We start from the raw sequence: 18,913 nt of genomic DNA on the forward strand, positions 1-18,913 counted from the left end.
TTCCTATATAAGATAACCACCCCAAAATGGCCGACCAAATCTCCCGAGATTTCCTGTCCAATCAGGACACCAGGCTTCTCCAAAATGGTGCTGGAGACAATTGTAGAGGCTAAACAGTGCTGAACATATTTACATATAAACATATCAAAATCGCTGAAAGTAGTTATATACACTTATTAACCCACTTTATCCTGCAGCCAGCTAGGCTGCCCTGTCACTGGCAACTGCCTACATTTCCCCCCCCATTTAAGAAGTGCAATCCCTTGCATTCACCTAGGGAGAGGTAATTAACAATGTGCAATAATATAGCAAACAAGAAAACAAGCAACCCATAACAGTCAAGTCACATAGTCAGAATACTTGACAGGTTTCAGTCCCCTGGTAGTACGCTTGGGTAAGCGAGGCTCCGGATCTTCCAAATGTTCATCTCCATCAGAGGCAACAGGGCACTGTTCCTCCTCCACAAGCCGGAGATAAGTTCTCTACCGCCGGCAGAGGAGGCAGGCACCAGGCTGTGGAATCACTGTTGAGGATCTCCTGGTTGACGTCCCATCTAGCAGATGGAGGATAGACAGGAACGGGATTGCCAATTAGCGAATCAGCACTGAACACACAGGGACGAAGAAGATTACGGTGCAGTCTCTTGTGAGGCCCATCCGGCTCCTCGGACACCAGATCATACACAGGCTGGCCAGGAAAAGGTTGCTGCTTGACCCGATATGGACGGGGTTCCCATTTGGCAAACAACATCTCCTACATATTGCGGCCAACGTTCTCGATGGTCTTGCTCTAAGGTGCGAATCAGTCCCAACAATGTGCGATTAAAACGTTCACAGGCCCCATTTCCTTGGGGGTGGTAAGGGGTAGTATGAGACTTCCGAATATCACTAAGGCGGCACAGTTCTGAAAACACCTTGGACTCAAAGTTTGGCCCCTGATCAGACAGAATCCTTTTGGGGCACCCGTAGGGCTGGACCACATGGGTCCAGAACAGCTTAGCTGTGGTGGCGGCAGTCTGATCTTTGGTGGGTACTACAATGGCGAACTTAGAGAAGTGGTCCACAAACACCAAGGCATAGCGATACCCCGAAGAGGTGTCAGCCACTGTCAGAAAGTCCATGGTTAGTAACTCAAAGGGTTCCCCTATGCTCACCACCAAGGGGGTAGTTTTCTCTGTTTTCCCTTTGTGTATAGCACAATTCTGACACCCCTGACATGCCTTCTGCACCCACTTGTTCAAAGTTCAAAGTTCGGAATAAATCTGCGGTAGTAGCCCACAAGTCCAAGGAAGGAGCAAAGTTCCGTTACCGTTTTAGGAATGGTCCACATCTGTACAGCCTGAATTTTATTGGGATCGGGGCACACCCCCTTTGCCTCCACCACATGCCCTAAACACTGTATTTTGGTTCTCATGAGATGACATTTTTCCGGTTTGAGCCGAAGGCCATATTGGGCTAGCCACGTGAGAACTGGATCCAGATGTAGCAAATGGTCCTCGAACGTTCTGGAAAATATGATGATGTCATCTAAGTAGTTCAGATCTCCCAAGCATCGTTCCATTAGCCTTTGGAACGTGCTGGGGGCATTGGTCAGGCCAAAGGGCATCCGATTAAACTCGTACAGTCCCAGAGGAGTGATAAAGGCCGTTTTTTCACGATCCTCTTCTTTTACCGGGACCTGCCAGTATCCGCTGGCCAGGTCTAACGTGGAGAAGTACTGCGCCTGCCCCAAGGCCATTAGGGATTCTTCGACCCGGGGCAGTGGGTAAGCATCCCGATGAGTGCAGGCGTTCAATCTGCGATAGTCCACACAAAAACGTAAGTTGCCATCCTTTTTCCGCACCAGAACTATGGGTGCAGCCCAGGGACTACGACTCTCTCGAATCACCCCCCCTTGCAGCATACTACGTAATAGGTCCTTGACCTCTTGGCAAAGGGCAGGGGGTATATTTCGATACCTTTCTCGAATAGGAGCCGTGTCTCCGGTGTGGATGGGGTGATCCAAAACATTTGTACAGCCGTAGTCTTCAGGGCCCTGGGAGAATGCGATCCTATGTCTGTGAACTAGTTGCTGGAGCTTGTTCCGTTGTTCAGGGACCATCTCCTGCACTGGAAGTGCAAGTTGTGCTAACCATTGTGATAGGTGGGCATCTTCCGAGTCAGGTAGGGCCGTTTGCAAAGAAGCACAGGCGGCCTCCACCCCAGGACAAGGGTCCGTAATGCAGCTCTTGGGCACTGTATATATTTCGGCAAGGGCCACGTTTGTGGGCACTTGGATCGGAGTGGACCCCAAGTTAACCAGTTGCACCAAAACTTGTCCCTGCCGGACAACGGACAGAGTTCTGGCTACCAACCATTCACCTTTTGCTCCTAGGTTACGTTGTGGTTCTACCATCACGGTCTCCCCTCTTACGTGTCTTCTAGCCACCACCGGGAGGGAGCACACTAACTCACGACGTGGGGGTATAATAACCCGCTGACGGGCTGGTAGGCGAACCCCACTTTCTCTGTATGCTTCTGGCGCTGTGTCTGCACAGCCCGACAAGCGTTGATCAGGTTCTGCAGCTGTGGCTCCGACTGCCCGGATACCTGCGTTGAAGCTTCCTGAAGAAGGCGGGTTAAGTCCAGTTCGTTTAGGGCGTTCATGCCCAACACCACGGGAATCTCTGGGAATGAGGCATTCTGGGTCACCACAACCCCGACCCTTGGGAGGGTTTGTTCATAGACCTTCACAGACATCCAGGTGACCCCCACTACTGGAATAGGTAGGTCATTAGCAGCTTTCAACCTTAACCAGGAGGGGTCTAGAGTTGGGGTCGGCCCAAAATGTTGTTGGTAGAATGAATAGGCCATAGTAGTGACTTCTGATCCCGTGTCCACCAGACATCTGGCCGGTCATCCGTTGAGCGTTACCGTCGCCACTGGGCAACCAGAAATCATTGTAGGATCACGTTGGGGCCGTGAATGAACATTTCCCGCGGGTCGCCCCTCCACCACAGGAACCTCTAGTTTAAAGGATGGTGTTGTGGGGCATGAAGGAGTGAGGACGTGCTTGTGAGAGCTCCCGTCCCAGCCGCCTATCTATCTGCTAACATCCGAGCAGTTATGCACCGGAGAGGGTCACAGCCTAAGCAGGGGAAGAAGCGATACTCACCCCAACTCCCGAGGACACCGAGGACTCGCAAAGGCGCCATAGACGCCTTCCTCTCGGATCGCGGCAGCGAGGACAGGGCCGCATCCAAGATGGCGCCGGACCGCGAGGTCACAGAATGCCAGGCCAATGAGGATCTCGCTGGGCCCTCGTCCCCGGCTGGGGTAAGCGACGCTACGGCGGGGAGCTCCCCGGGCACACACAGACCACAGAGCCTGGCGGCTGACATGCTGGCAGGGGATGGAGACCTTAGGTCCCATATCTGGTCTCTCCCCACTAAGGCTGACCTGGACATGTTTATGAACAGGATGGAGCAGGCCTTCAAGAAGGACATTGCTGAAATAAGGCAGGAGACTGCACATTTGGGGAACAGAGTGGAATCCCTGGAAGCATTACAGGATGATTCATTGGTGGCCATGTCCCTCCTTAGAGAGCGCAGTACCACACATGACAGGCAGATTGCTACCATTTTGAATCAGCTGGATGACCTGGAAAACCGCAGTCGCCGGTCAAACATAAGGATCAGGGGACTCCCTGAGGCCACGGGGCCTAAAGACATTGTCCCCACGCTACAGGGCATCTTTCGGAGTATTTTGAGCCTGGGTCCTGGAGACCCTATAGAGATAGACAGAGCACACCGCACCCCACCCTCCCCTAATGTGGAGCAACCTAGGGATGTGATTTGTAAACTACACAAATACTCTGTGAAGGAGGCCATTATATCTATCATGAGGGATAGGCCCCAGTTGGAGTTTGACGGTGCGACGCTTCAATTCTTCCCAGACTTATCTAAACGCACGCTTATGCAACGGAAAGCGCTGCGCCCTCTGCTGGACTCCCTTCGCAAGGCACAGCTCCCATACCGCTGGGGCTTCCCCTTCCGCCTAATGGTCCGCAAAGAAGGCATGACAGTATCCCTGATGGAAATGAGCGACCTCCCTGGCTTTTTGAAAGCACTAGACCTCCCTAAGGTTTCGCTGCCGGATTGGAATGCGTCCATTACTATACCACTACCATCTCGCCAACCCCCCTGGCAGACTGTTCCGCCTAGGAGGCCGGGAGGAAGTGCCCTGCCTTCATCATCATCAGAAACTCACATCTGCCGCATTTTTGCATACCTGATTGCACACCCCGGGGACCTCATGACTCACTCTACATTCCACAGCTCCCCCATGTGATAAACCCCCGCAGGTGCGAGGCACCTTATGTGCACAGTTCTTGTTTTTTGAACGCATACTGGCTTTTTCTACTCTACTTGTGGCCATACCCTTAACGTTCTACTGAAGGTTTATTCTCCCAGGATGTTTACCTCCACATGGCTTACCTCCTCAGGAGGAACGCGCTACCCTAAGTTGGCTGGGACGGGTTGCACCCTCCCCTGTTATGCCCTTTCACGTTACCCACTTAGGATTGTCCCCCTTACGGGAGACGTGTCCCGGACGGGACTTTTTGTTTCCCCTCCTGGGAGTCCCCGGTTTGGTGACTCCTCGGACCAGGGAAGCACTACTAGTTGGTCTTAATACCCAATGTTATCATTTTTTGTGTTGGTTTTGTATTGATATACTTTTCCCTTTGTTCTGTGTACTCACCATGTATGTCTTATCTAGGCTCGCAAAATGTTCCTGGCTCGGAGGCACCCGACCTTCTCCTTGGGATACTCCAATGATACCATGTCTGTGTTGAAGATATTGTCGTATAATGTGCGGGGTCTCTGCTCTCCAAACAAGCGGAACAGGCTGTGGAGGGAACTGAGGCACCTGGGAGCACAGGTAGTAATGTTGCAGGAAACTCATTTTCGTGATAATGCTGTACCCAAGCTGCCTACACATATGTACTCTGGTTGGTATCTTAGTAACTCCCCCATACCCAAATCCTGTGGGGTTGCGATAGCTGTCCATAAGAGATGCCCATTCCAACTCCTTGACCAACTGACAGACCCTGGAGGCCGGTTCTTGTTTTTGAAGGGGTCCATAGAGGGCCAGATTTTCACATTTGCCACGGCGTACGCTCCCAATACTCGTCAGCTTACGTTCCTAGACTCTTTACTGGTCAAACTGACGGACTTCCAAGAGGGCCTGCTAGTGCTGGGAGGGGACTTTAATTTCAGTCCCAATACAGTACTGGACACGTCCTCAGGCACATCAGCGCATTCCCTTGCAGCTCTGCGACATTTCCGCAAAGCCTTCTATGACAAGCACTTACTTGACACCTGGAGGGCGACCCATGCATCAGATAGAGACTATAGCTACTACTCTAAGACCCACGACTCTTATTCCCGGATCGATATGCTGTTTATTGATCACTACTACCTGGACACCTTGTGCGAGGCGACTATTAACCCCATAACTATTTCTGATCACTCCTCTGTCTCTCTCTCTATTTCATTGCCCCGGGTTCCCGGCACTTCACGGACCTGGCGCCTCAATGAGAACCTGCTTGACGACCCAGAGGCAGCAGGTGCGACCTCTGAGACGCTACGCCTTTATTTCCTAGAGAACACAGTGGGGGAGACTTCAGTGGGCTCAGTGTGGGAAGGACACAAGGCAGTGGTCCGTGGAGTGCTGATTTCACAGGGCTCGAGACTGAACAAGGCCAGGAAGGCTGAGCTGGACCGCTTGCTAACCTTGATCCAGGGAGCGGAACAACGCCATAAGCGTACGGGTCTCTCCCAGGATGCCCAGGAGCTGATCAACCTCCGTAAAAATCTGACAGACTTCTTAGACCTCCAAATTAAAAAGAAACTGCGCTATGTCTCTCACCTTTATTATGAGCAGGGGAACAAATGTGGGCGCTTACTAGCCAGGGCTTTGAGGAAGAGGCGGGAGATGACTGTAGCGCCCTCTAAAATGTCGCTATTCAATTTAGAGATACCTGGACTGTAACCAGTCTAGATACTGATTATAAACCCTACTATGTCCCCGGAGGCACTGTCCGCCAAAAAATCCCTTATCAGCCAATACCTAAAGGAAGCGCACTTAAAGGCGCTTTCCGCCTCCATAGCGGCTGACCTAGATCAACCTATCACCTCGGAGGAAGTAGAGGCCAGAGGCGGCTCTCTAATTAGGCAAGTAAGGCGGTCGCCTAAGGCCTCGCGCTTACGAGGGCCTCGCGGCCTCCTAACTTGCCTCTGCAGATTCACCTCACCTGGCGAGTTCGTCGCTGGCCAGAAGGGAGCTGCAACAATTTCCAAGCGGGCAGAATGCAGCTCCCGCGGCCTCAGCAAATCCCCGCTCCTCCCCCATCTGCCACTGCGGACCTCGCGGGGAGAATGGGGTGCCGGGCGCAGCCTACGTGCAAGCCCCGCCCCCTCCCCATCTGCCACTGCGGGCCTCGCAGGGAGAATAGGGTGCCCGCAGCCTCAGGACAAGCCCCGCCCCCTCCCCATCAGCCACTGCCGGCCTCGCGGGGGGAGAATGGGGGTGGACTTGCAGAGGCTCCTGCTCTGCCAGCAGTGGCATCGGATTTAGAGGAGGCCGATAACATCAGGGTGAAGAAGGCCTGGGACACATGGAGTTAACCCCTGGATCAGAAGCAGCAGGTGCATGGAGTTCAGGTAAGTGAAGCACCCCTCCTAAGGCTGGGCACAAGACTTTTGTCTTGCGATGGTTGTAAGGTAATGCGTGGATCCATTGACTTCTGCATATTAGATTTAGTAAAACGCGCGTTTCGTGGACAGAAAAACGTGCAAAAACCATGCGGCCAAAAACGTGCGTTTGACGCGCATATTACAACCGCCCAGGTGTGAACCCAGCCTAAAAAAGGAAAATACATGCTAAAAAAAAAAAATCATTCTTGTTTTAAAAATACTGTTGTCAGGACCCAGTCACGCCATAAAGACTGCCTTCCAGTGCGTCCTGCCTGGCTCACTTTGTTTTGGGATAGGAGGGGGCGTGGCGGTCAATAGCACGACATGCAACCCGCCCTCCCCCGCGCCATGCGAACGCCGGCACCCAAACGCATGGAATATTAGTGCTCGCGTATTGGTCCAATGCAATCTGCAAAAATGCTGCATGTGCTACTTTTTTGCAGATCACAATGTACCGGAACACAGGCACTAATTCGTCACGCGTTTGGGTGGTGGTGATCGCTCTGCGGGCGGGCGGCGTGGCTGCGGTGCTATTGACTTCAATGCACCGTCACGCCCCAAAACAAAGTGAGCTGGCCAAGTTGCAGAACGTGATGGGAAAACCAGAACAGGAGGTGAGGAGGAATCTTCCAATGGGGACATCTGTTCTGGTGACAACTAGGAGGGGAATTTCCTGTCACTTTGTAGGAGCCAAAAACGTGCGTTTGACGCGCATATTACAACCGCCCAGGTGTGAACCCAGCCTAAAAAAGGAAAATACATGCTAAAAAAAAAAAATCATTCTTGTTTTAAAAATACTGTTGTCAGGACCCAGTCACGCCATAAAGACTGCCTTCCAGTGCGTCCTGCCTGGCTCACTTTGTTTTGGGATAGGAGGGGGCGTGGCGGTCAATAGCACGACATGCAACCCGCCCTCCCCCGCGCCATGCGAACGCCGGCACCCAAACGCATGGAATATTAGTGCTCGCGTATTGGTCCAATGCAATCTGCAAAAATGCTGCCTGTGCTACTTTTTTGCAGATCACAATGTACCGGAACACAGGCACTAATTCGTCACGCGTTTGGGTGGTGGTGATCGCTCTGCGGGCGGGCGGCGTGGCTGCGGTGCTATTGACTTCAATGCACCGTCACGCCCCAAAACAAAGTGAGCTGGCCAAGTTGCAGAACGTGATGGGAAAACCAGAACAGGAGGTGAGGAGGAATCTTCCAATGGGGACATCTGTTCTGGTGACAACTAGGAGGGGAATTTCCTGTCACTTTGTAGGGATCTCCTCTCATTTCCTGCTGTGTCTCCAGGACAGGAAGTGAAGGGAAATCTCCCTAGCAAGGTACAGGCATAAACATAAAGTGAAGGGGGGTGTAGCCCTTCCCTACTTTGTCTAAACTAAAAAGAAATTCTTGTCTATACTGTATACACTAATATAGGATTGGGAGGTCCCGCTGTGACGTGCTGAAGGTGTATTCCATCATCACTAGTTCCTGCACAGTTACATGTATACTGTACTCTACCACCTACATCCATGTATACTGTATGTACAGTATGTATGATCTGTACAATGCAGACACGTTACATGTACAACACCGACTTCCTGATACAAGACATGCACGGTGTATATACAGCGCCTGTCTATATACAATGTACAGGACACACGTATGATGTATACGGTACCTGCGTCCAGTCCGTCCTGTCCTCTTGTTCTTCCTGCAGTGCTGGGAGGGTGAGCTCTGTGCAGTCAGTGCGAGGAGTGTCTGTGTCCTTCTATAGGCAGGAGGAGAGGAGAGGAGGGAACATAGAGGGGGGCATAGTACAAAGGAGGAGAGGACGAGGAGGGAACATAGAGGGGGGCGTAGTACAGGATCTGATTTACCAGCAGCGTGCAGCATTCTGCCAGCGATCCGCCTCCACATGACAGGTTATTAGTACCGGGATACAATTGTGTCAGGATTATAAAGTGCAGCCTCAAGGAATACATAAAGTCTGATGAACCGTGATCAGAGAACGCAGCGAAAATCCACCCAAATTTTCTGTTGCATAAAAAAATTAGATGGATTTAAATTCAGAATCGTATTGAAGTCAATGAGGGACTGTGTATTCATAGTCCTCTGTGGACGAGGAACTGTCACCATAATGGCATTAGAGTATATAAAGTGCCTCTAAACCAAAAGCAGTTAATATATTGCAGCTCACCAGTCATTAGATGTGGCGGCTGCCTTCGTTTTCTTTTTTTCAGGCTTGTTTGTTATGAAGCGCACTTCTCCTTTAAGACGGTGACGGAGTCCACTCTGTGATTTTACTATGTTGGAATTTTTCTGCTTAGAGAAAAAAGTTGGTTCACTCCGTCCATGCTTCGATCACAGGGGCCTTAACACCATCACTGTTAAGAACCTACACCCTCTTCCTTTGATTTCAGAACTCTTTGACAGATTGCGGGGTGCTCGTGTCTTCTCTAAATTAGATCTTAGAGGTGCCTACAATTTAATCAGAATCCACGAAGGAGACGAGTGCAAGACTGCCTTCAACACCAGGGACAGGCATTAGGAATATCTCGTAATGCCCTTCGGCTTATGTAATGCCCCGGCTGTCTTTCAAAACTTTGTTAATGAGAACTTCAGTGATCTTTTGTATGTCTGTGTTATCGTATATCTTGTTGATATCCTTATTTTATCTCCAGACTTGGACACCGATTCAGGGGCGTCCCAAGGCTGAGTGACAGCCAGAGCGGAGACACCCCAGCGTAGCATCATCGCGCTTGCTCTCCCCTCTCTGCCGGTGTCCATCTTGGCGATGGACGCCGGCAGAGAGGGGAGGGGACATTCACCCTGCGGGATGAGGTATGCCGCCGGGTCCCCTCCTCTTTCACTTTTTCTGCAGAAGACGTGTATCTAAACCTCTGCTTTTAACCTTAGTGGTTAGACAGGTTTTTTTGCATGCTGGCTGGTGAGTGTGCCGGGAAACTTTTTGGTGTTTTACTGTTTGAAGTCCTTCCGTGTGCACCTTGCTGTAAAGCTGGTAACGAATTGATGAGTGCGTTTGCCATTTGTTTTGCTTGACTGATTTGATGCAGTGATGCATGGGGGGTCTCAGCTGCCGTTGTGATGTGCGGGGTCACTTGTGCGTACCTGTGCCTTTAAGGGAGGTTGGGCTTCCTCCTGACAAACCTGCACCCAATTTAATTTTTTGCCCCATGTGCTCCAAGATGGAGACTCTCATAGTTTAGAGTTAGGAGCGCACTATATGGAGATGCCTTGACGTGGCTGTGCGGCTTTCACATTTTCTGCAGAAGACGTGTATCTAAACCTCTGCTTTTAACCTTAGTGGTTAGACAGGCGTTTTTGCATGCAGGTTGGTGAGTGTGCCTGGAAACGTTTTGCTGCCCTCCTCTCTCCTGACACTGTCGGGCTCTCGGTCTGTGACTGAGTGCCCGACTTTTCATAGGGGGTGACACCAAAATTCCTGACAGTCATTTTGGTGTCACCCCTCCAATGGTGGCACCCGGGTGCGGGCTGCACTACTCTTGTGACGCCACTGCACCCATCATCTCCACGTGAAAACAGTTCTGCAGCATCCGAGGGACAATTGCCTCTAGGATAAATTGGAGAAGTGCCTCTTTGAACAAACACAGGTTCCATTCCTGGGTTACATCATCACAGATCAGGGTCTCCTTATGAATCCATCCAAACTAAGTGCTATCTGAGCCCTCTGGACTTCAAGCCACTCAACGCTTTTTGGGCTTCGCCAATTACTTCTGGCAATTCATTAACTATTCGACTCTGGTGGCTCCTATTACATCCCTTACTCGTAAGGGTACCAATGCCAGGTCCTGGTTGCCTGAAGCCATTGGCACTTTCCACAAACTCAAGACAGCTTTCCTCTCCGCCCCAATTCTCCTACATCCAGACATTACAAAGCCCTTTTCTATGGAGGTTGATGCCTCTTCAGTAGGAGTAGGCGCTGCCCTACTGCAAGCTAGAAGGGCAAGTCCTGGCCTTGTGCGTTCTTTTCAAAGAAGTTTTCAGATGCAGAAAAGAACTATTGTGCCGCCCCAATAGGGGCATAGAATAGGAGATGCATAGCCTCAGTTAATATTAGCATTGTTATATAGGTTAGAATTTATATAGTGTGATTTGCCTAACTATTTTCTCATAGCTAAATGCATGAACCATTTGGTATCGTGAGCTACTGGCTATTAAACTAGCTCTTCAAGAATGGCGATATCTACTAGAGGGCGATCACTGGTAAATCGCCATGTCCTCTCCTCCCGCCGCTTCTCTGGATCCCGCTGCTCTCCCCAGCGGGGATCCGAGAAGAAGTGAAGGAACCGGCGGCGGGGGAGGGCGGAGGACAAAGCCGCTGTCACTAACTAATGCAGAGCGAGTGAGGAGAGAGAGACGCTCGGCCTGGATCTGACAGCCTGCGCCTCTCTCTCCCCTCACTGCTCGCCCGTTCTGTCACAGCAAATTGTGGATCCTCCTGGAGCGCCTCAAATATAAGTCCCGTGCCGCCGAAGTCATAGCCCTCTGTGGGATTATTGTTCTCCAGCCATGGACACAATTGGGTGACATACCACTGCAGCGCCCGATACCCATCGTCCAGCATCAGTTCCGTTAGGAGCAGCCAATCCAGCTCCGACAGCCATTCCTCCCGGGGCTGCTCTCCCAGGAAAGGCAAACGCAAGTCCCATTGCAGCCAGTATCGTTCCTTGGATGTAGGGAGGACCTTGCCACAATAGTGCTGCTGCAATTGAAGAGTCTCCCTCCAGATCTCCCGGCGCAAAGCGTCTCTCCTTCCCAGCATATCCTGGGCAGAACCAGGGTTGTCGAGCTGGGCCAGCGCTTCCATGGCCGTAGGCAACTGTGGCTCTTCTCCTATCTCAGCAGAAAACACTCCGTCGCAAACTCCTTGTGTGGGCACATGACTCCATGTTTTCCGGACATCCTGCTGTCCATGGTACCTGTGATCTTTTTCTACATGATTACTGGCCCTCTCTTCGTCAAAGAGTACGTTCAGGCTTGCATGGTTTGTGTACAATTCAAGTCTTCCACATCTGCCCCAACTGGCTCGCTTCTACCCTTACCAGTTCCTGACGTGCCTTGGCGCTGTATTTCCATGGACTCTATCTCTGATCTTCCTCCCTCTGCAGGCTTCACGGTTATCTGGTAGTGGTGGATCGTTTCTTCAAAATGTGTCACCTGATTCCTCTCCCAGGTCTGCCTTCTGCTCCCAATCTTACCACAACTTTTATCAAAAATCTTTTGTCTCCATAGTATGCCCTCACGCATTGTCTCTGACAGGAGAGTTCAATTTACATCTTGCTTCTGGAGAGCCTTGGCCAGCTCCTTCGGAATCAAATTGGATTTCTCATCTGCCTTTCATCCCCAGTCCAATAGGCCAACAGAACGCGTCAATAAAAATGTTGAACGCTATCTCCGTGCTTTCATCTCGGCTCACCAAGATGACTGGGTGGACCTTATACCCCGGGCAGAGTTTGCCCTTAACCACTATTCTAATGCCAGTACAGGGAAATCACCTTTCTTCACTGTTTACGGTCAGCATCCATCTGCCCCCTTTCCCATTCATATCTCCCCTCTTGTGCCAGCAGCAGCGGAGACCCAAAAGGCCTAAGAATCCTCATCTGGCCGCTTCCAGGTATAAAACAGCAGCAGATCGGCATCGCTGTCCTGGTCCTAAATTACTACCTGGTGACAGGGTTTGGCTTTCTACCCAGCACATCCGCCTCCGAGCTCCCTCAATGAAATTTGCTCCACGCTTCATTGGTCCCTTTCCGATTCTTCGTCAAGGTAATCCAGTCACTTTCAAGCTCCGCCTACCTTCTCATCTCAGGATTCCCAATGCCTTCCATGTCTCCCTTCTCACAACTAATCCTCAATCGCTTCTCTCGCTCTTCTTCTCGCCCTGCTTCTGTGGCAGATACCACGGATCAGTATGAACTGAGTTGCTGTTGTTCCCAGTCGCTTCCACTTTGTTATAATACCAGTAACAGGTGACCGCGGAATATTTAGTAGGAAGGAAATGTCACGGAGCACCCGAATCCAATGATTTGGAGGGGCGTCCCAATACTTTTGGCAATATAGTGTATAATACCAGGTGAATTGATATGTTGAGATGTGGCAGCCGGTTGATGAGCGTGTACACCCATCAATCCCGCCAGGTCCTGCTCCCCACTTTTGACCTCAGCTTGTTAGACCATTTTTGCAATTTTTCAAATTTTTGTTTTAATTTTCATCTGCAGCTTTCAGAGTTCGTAAAAGATTCCCCCAAACCATTTCCCTTTTAGTGATAAGGGGCACCAACTTTGCGGACACAGCATGTTTGGACAGCCTATTCAATCCAAGGGACTGGCCAATACACGTCAATTGCACCATCTAAAGAAGCGCATGTACCTTTTTTTTTTTTAAACGCAGGGTACTTTCGTTCCGTGGGTTTCCACAAGGCACGTGCTGTGGCAGGCACGTTGGGGGCACCATTCAGACTGATGGCACGACATTTAGAATGAACGGCACCGCAGCGTGTCTGCACATTTTTGTGCACTGTGGAAACGTGCTTCATTTTGAGTGCGTCCCCCATTCCCCCCACCTCTCTCTGCTTGTTAATGGGCGGGGCTTTTTTGAAGGCAACTTTTCTTACCGCCAGGGAGCCACAACTGCTGTGTACAACCTCCCAAGAAAGTAAATGGCTGTACGCAGGCGTACGCCGCCACTTGCATACGGCCTCATTCACGCAGCTTCGAGTCGGCCCGTACAGATCCGTGCGGTGTGCACGGCCGTATCGAGCCCTTCCCGGGAGGGACAGGTGCTGCGTGTGATTGCACGCAGCAGCCTGTTCTTCCTTATGGGAGGACGCGGACGTACGCTCACCCGAGCTGCACATCCGTGCGGGTGTCCGTACCTGGGCACAGACATGATGGATCCTGTCTGCGTCCGAGCACGGAAACCCACACCCGCACGGATGTGCAGCTCGGGTGAGCGTGTGGCGGCGTCCTCTCAAAAGGAAGAACAGACTGTTTCCGCCGTACAATCGCACGCAGCACCTGTCCCTCCTGGGAAGGGCTCGATATGGCCGTGCACACCGCACAGATCTGTACGGGCCAACTCTTAGCTGTGTGAATGAGCCCGTATGCAAGAGGCGGCGTACACCTGTGTACAGCCATTTACTTTTTTGGGAGGCTGTACACAGCAGTTGTGGCTCCCTGGTGGTAAGAAAGCTGCCTTCAAAAAAGCCCCGCCCATTCACATGCATAAATCCCTGGACATAGGTTTCAGCATCCAGAAATTTACGGTATTACCCATATTGGGATGTACTGGCATATACCGGTGCACAGCCATCGACCTCTATGGGAGGCTGTACGCAGTACCGGTGGCTCCCTGGCGGCGAGGAATTCGGTGGTATTTACATTGTACAGGCTCGGCCGCCCGTGTGAATGAGGCCCGTAGGGGCGTTAATCCCTGGACATAGGTTTCAGCATCCAGGAATTTACGGTATTGCCCATATTCGGATGTACTGGTGCACAGCCATCGACCTCTATGGGAGGTTGTACGCAGCACCGGTGACCCCTGGCGGCGAGGAATTCGGTGGTATTTACGTTGTACGGGCTCAGCCGCCCGTGTGAATGAGCCCCTAAGGTGCAGGTGACCTCAGCAATGTGTTGGGCTCGCTGTGTGTTAGCATCTCCACAGAGTACAAGTGTCTGGAGACAAGTGTTGTGTTACCATGCTCCTCCTTTGTTTGCCTGGATCCCGTCCTCTCCTCCCACAACAAGTCCCTGACAACTGATCACACAATCACACAGAGGTCCCGGCACAGTGACACCAGGGAGGGGGAACCTGCAGACGCCGAGGACCCCCCACAGCATGGCAGCCACCTTTCCACCCAAAATCAGCCCTATGCTGATGACCCCGGAACCCCATTACATCCCCGGGTAAGTGCGTCACTCAACCAGAAAAACGTCATTGCTGCGTGTTCTGTCCTGCTAGAAAACTCATCTATATTTGCAAGTATCCTAAATCAATTGCCCCAATGTAATGATTGCCCCTTTGCTGCCCGCATATTGTAACATACCTGTTCATTGCCCCCACATTGTAAAGGTTACTCCTTCATTGCCCACATATTGTAACAATTACTCCTTCATTGCCCGCATATTGTAACGATTACATGTTCATTGCCCGTATATTGTAACGATTACATGTTCATTGCTTGCATATTGTAACGATTACCCGTTCATTGCCCGCATATTGTAACGATTACCCGTTCATTGCCCGCATATTGTAACTATTACCCGTTCATTGCCCACATATTGTAAAGATTACATGTGCATTGCCCGCATATTGTAACGATTACATGTTCATTGCCCGCATATTGTAACTATTACATGTTCATTGCCCACATATTGTAACGATTATCCGTTCATTGCCCGCATATTGTAACGATTACACATTCGTTGCCCGCATATTGTAACGATTACCCGTTCATTGCCCACATATTGTAACGATTACCCATTCATTGCCCGCATATTGTAACGATTACCCTTTCATTGCCCGCATTTTGTAACGATTACACATTCATTGCCCGCATATTGTACCAATTATGCCTTCATTGCCCACATATGGGTGTATTTTTTCCTGGATGGGGCTGACAACGCTGCACCTGTTTACTGGACTGAAGTCACAAGGATTGGTGTCAGCCCTGTTTCGTATTCTTTTGCTAAACTACTGAATCCCTCCCCCCTCTTCTCATCTCCACAACATAGGGCAGAATTATTCTGTAGTCCAAGTTAAGAACTGGGAGGATTTTCTGATATTACACAGGAAGTGTGCTCAGCACATGATCAGCAGGTATTTTTTTTTTTGCACTTGCACAGATATACCACAGAAAGTATTTAGTTATATTTAAAGCTGAACTCCGGGGTACAAACATTTTCATTTAAATATATTTATCAATCCACTAAATGTAAAAGTAGCAGTGACATCATCACTGTGCTGCACACAGAGCTGTGGGAGGCCCCACCCATAAAGGTAGGAGGGAGGAGACAAGTTACCCTGGTTCCGTCAGGGTTTACATATACTTTAACCCGTTTACGACCCATGACGGGATAATCCCGTCATGAAGTCTGGAGGGGTTAAACAGACTCGAGTCTGTTCAGTGTTGTAGAGCCGGCGGCCGGCTTTACAGTAGAAGCAATTCTGGTGGCTCAGCTACCACCAGATCGCTTCTATGATCTGGTAACCGGGCCAACCCGCCCCCACCACGGTCGACATCACCACCTTGTTTCCTTGGCATCACTGCCCCTCCTACGGGCCCAAGACCGGCTTGCCGGGTGTCAGCGGGAAGCTGGGGAGGAAATTCACCGATTTCCTCCCCGTACTATGGGACCGGGAGCGACGCGTATGGTATCACTTCCAGTCCCATAGACGTCATCGCTCAGCTCCTGAAGCCCAGCAATAAGCTATTGAAGTGTGATCTGCACTTATTTAAAGTGGGAAGGTGACATTAGGGGTCTTTTGGACCTTAAAGAGTACCTGTATGCTATCACTTGGCTTGTAAGCCCCCCTATGTGATAGCAATTAAAGTAAAAAAAAAACTGTTTTTAAAAATAATATTAAATAAATGAAATGTACAAATAATTTAAACATGTTTTTTTTTTTAAAGTCCCCCGCTCCAGAGAGCATGTGCCTTGTCACGTAAACACACGTCGGGTGCACGTACATACGAAAACAACGATTGCCCTACACATGTTGGGTATCGCCCCTCACGCCACATTGAGAGCAATAATTCTCGGGCCAATATTTACGTGTATCTCTAAACTGATGACCTGCTGGGGCTTTTTAAACCGTCATCTATGGACATTTTGGGGTACTGAATTTTGTCACAGTTTCACGGGCACACACAATTTTTAACCCGGCCATGTTGGGTATCTATTTACTCATCGTAACCTCATCTTTTTTATATAGTAAAAAACAAAAAAAGGGTATTTTATTGTGTTTTGGGGCACTAAATTTAACTTAACTTTTGTGTATTTTTCACAAATGTTGGGGGTTTGATAATAAGTTGCGCTAATGTTGTGCAACATAAAAATTTACAACTGCCACCCTTTTATTCTACAGGTTCTTGGCTTTCTGAAAATATATAATGTTTGGGTGGTTTTAAGTAATTTTCAGGCCTAAAATGTGGATTATAACATGGGTGCAAAAAATTAAAAAAAGGCCTTTGTCCTTAAGGGGTTAAACAGTGTATGTCCCGCCCACACATCTGGGATTTATTTCCCCTCACTTCCTGTCCTGCTGACAACATTTTATCAAGCAGGGTAACTCCCTAACAGCAATACAGTCAGCAATACAAATGCATTTTTATGTTACTAGGGTACAACTAGAACCCCTGCCAACCTTTTACTGCTGAGTGTGTTGCCATTTCAGATTCTTCCTCACTTCCTGTCTGTTATCAGCAGGACAGGAAGTGAGGGGAAATCTCTGTAACAGAGCCCCGGATAGAAATAAAAACCAAGATGGGGGTTCTAACCTTGCCGACTGTATTCAAGCCACCTGTCGAACCTCTCAAATCATCTGATTGTATGGGCGCTTTGTGCTGCCTGCATGTACCTGTGCTCAAAGAGAACCTGTTACCAGACCATTCATTTCAGCAAAAATCCCCCCAGAAGACTATATTAGCATTTAACATATTTTATTATTTACCTGTAAAAGTCTCCCTTGTGTAGACTTCCAAAAGCCCCGAGACTGCTGCTGGGGGGCCGCCATCTTGGTTGTGGTGTCAGAAGCTTCAGAAGACTCAGAGCTGTTCCTCTAGAGCAGGGGTCAGCAACCTTTTACACACCGAGTGCCATTTTTGCAACCATCAGACAACCACCCATCACTTTTTCCCAAGCAGGTACATAAATAGGTTAATCAGGAAGAGGAAAGGGCTATGACATGCAAAGAGGGTGGAGGAGCTGGGCCAGCAAAGACAATAATTAGACACTCCCAGAAGAGGAGAGGGCTATGATGTGGAAGGAGGCATGGTAGGGGTGGAGGAGCTGGGCCAACACAGACAGGAATAAGACAGTCCCAGAGGAATAATGCCTGCAAGGATGGAAGGGGTTCTGCTATGGAATCAACTCTTCCTGGAGCTGTCACATTTTGTAGCATGTTTAGAGGCAAATTGCAAGTCAATAAAAGTGAATCATCTATGGAAAGGAGGATATTGGTTGTTGGGGCTCTTTAAGGTATAGCTGACCCCTATTAGTTTCTTTTTTTTAGCTGTATCCCATTGAAGAGGTTTCCCTTCACTTCCTGTCCAAAAAATACAACAGGAAGTCAGAGGAGTTCTCTCCAAAGTGAAAGAAATCCCCTCTTAGACAGTTGCCATGGGAACAGGCATCCCCATTCAAAGATTTTACTGACTTCCTGGTTCTGTGACAACCATAAAATTTGACATTTTCACGCTACGTTCTGCCCTGGTGAAAGCGTAAATCTCCCCGGCGGGGACAAAACGTGATACGTAAAGCGTGGTTTTCCGGAGGATGGAAATTTGACCCTTCACACTGAGCTATTGCTCATTTCATGCCCCAGGGGACGGGATCCTGTTCAGGGCTGGCCGGGGTAATTGATCTGTTGATTATAGAGAAGTATCAGCAATGGATACACTGACAGATCACACAATAGTACAATGTGTTGTCTACTGCCATGGCTGCAGGCCTTGTCTCCATGTACACGTCTCCATAGCAACAGCTGCCGGATACCAACAGGCCTGCTGCAAGGCAACCTGCGGAGCTCGGCTTTAGCTTTTCATCTTCTTTCTGTTCCATAATAACAAAACTACAGAATGAAAGTATTATTATTATTTATTAGCAGAGCCGAATAGAGCCGAGGTGTGCGCCGAACTGTGATATGTGACATATAGCCAACAATTAACCTGTCAGCACTCATTATAGGAAGTGGAATTCTGCTCGCGGGGTTATTCACTGCTCTGCCGTATCCAATCAAATACAAGTTGGCAGAGTAAAAAGAAACACATAGTATTGTTTATATTTAACATTGATTTAATAATTATCTAGAGAACTAACCAAAAATAACATAATACTATATATATTTGTGGGTTTTTTTTGTCATATACAAAATAAATAAATAATTGTACATCTGTGTGCATGAGGCCTAAAAATACACATACTC

The 18,913-nt window shown here is 49.5% G+C and overlaps 2 protein-coding genes across 2 annotated transcripts in view; one reads left to right on the plus strand and one right to left on the minus strand.

The window, feature by feature from the left end:
• The window catches only part of LOC108799020 (von Willebrand factor A domain-containing protein 5A-like), a 74,634-nt gene extending 66,133 nt beyond the window's left edge, over positions 1-8,501 (minus strand). The window contains exon 1 of the mRNA XM_018570831.1: positions 8,406-8,501. The gene's annotated coding sequence lies outside the window, so the exon portion shown is untranslated. The remainder of the gene's footprint in view (positions 1-8,405) is intronic.
• A 6,046-nt stretch (positions 8,502-14,547) lies between these two features.
• The window catches only part of FAM166B (family with sequence similarity 166 member B), an 18,414-nt gene continuing 14,048 nt past the window's right edge, over positions 14,548-18,913 (plus strand). Inside the window, exon 1 of the mRNA XM_018570833.1 lies at positions 14,548-14,673. Within this exon, the coding sequence (XP_018426335.1) occupies positions 14,606-14,673 (68 nt within the window). The 5' untranslated portion in view covers positions 14,548-14,605. The remainder of the gene's footprint in view (positions 14,674-18,913) is intronic.

The sequence above is a fragment of the Nanorana parkeri genome, unplaced genomic scaffold (genome assembly GCF_000935625.1).
Source record: "Nanorana parkeri isolate BGI_ZX_2015 unplaced genomic scaffold, ASM93562v1 scaffold1605, whole genome shotgun sequence".
Lineage (NCBI taxonomy): Eukaryota > Metazoa > Chordata > Amphibia > Anura > Dicroglossidae > Nanorana > Nanorana parkeri.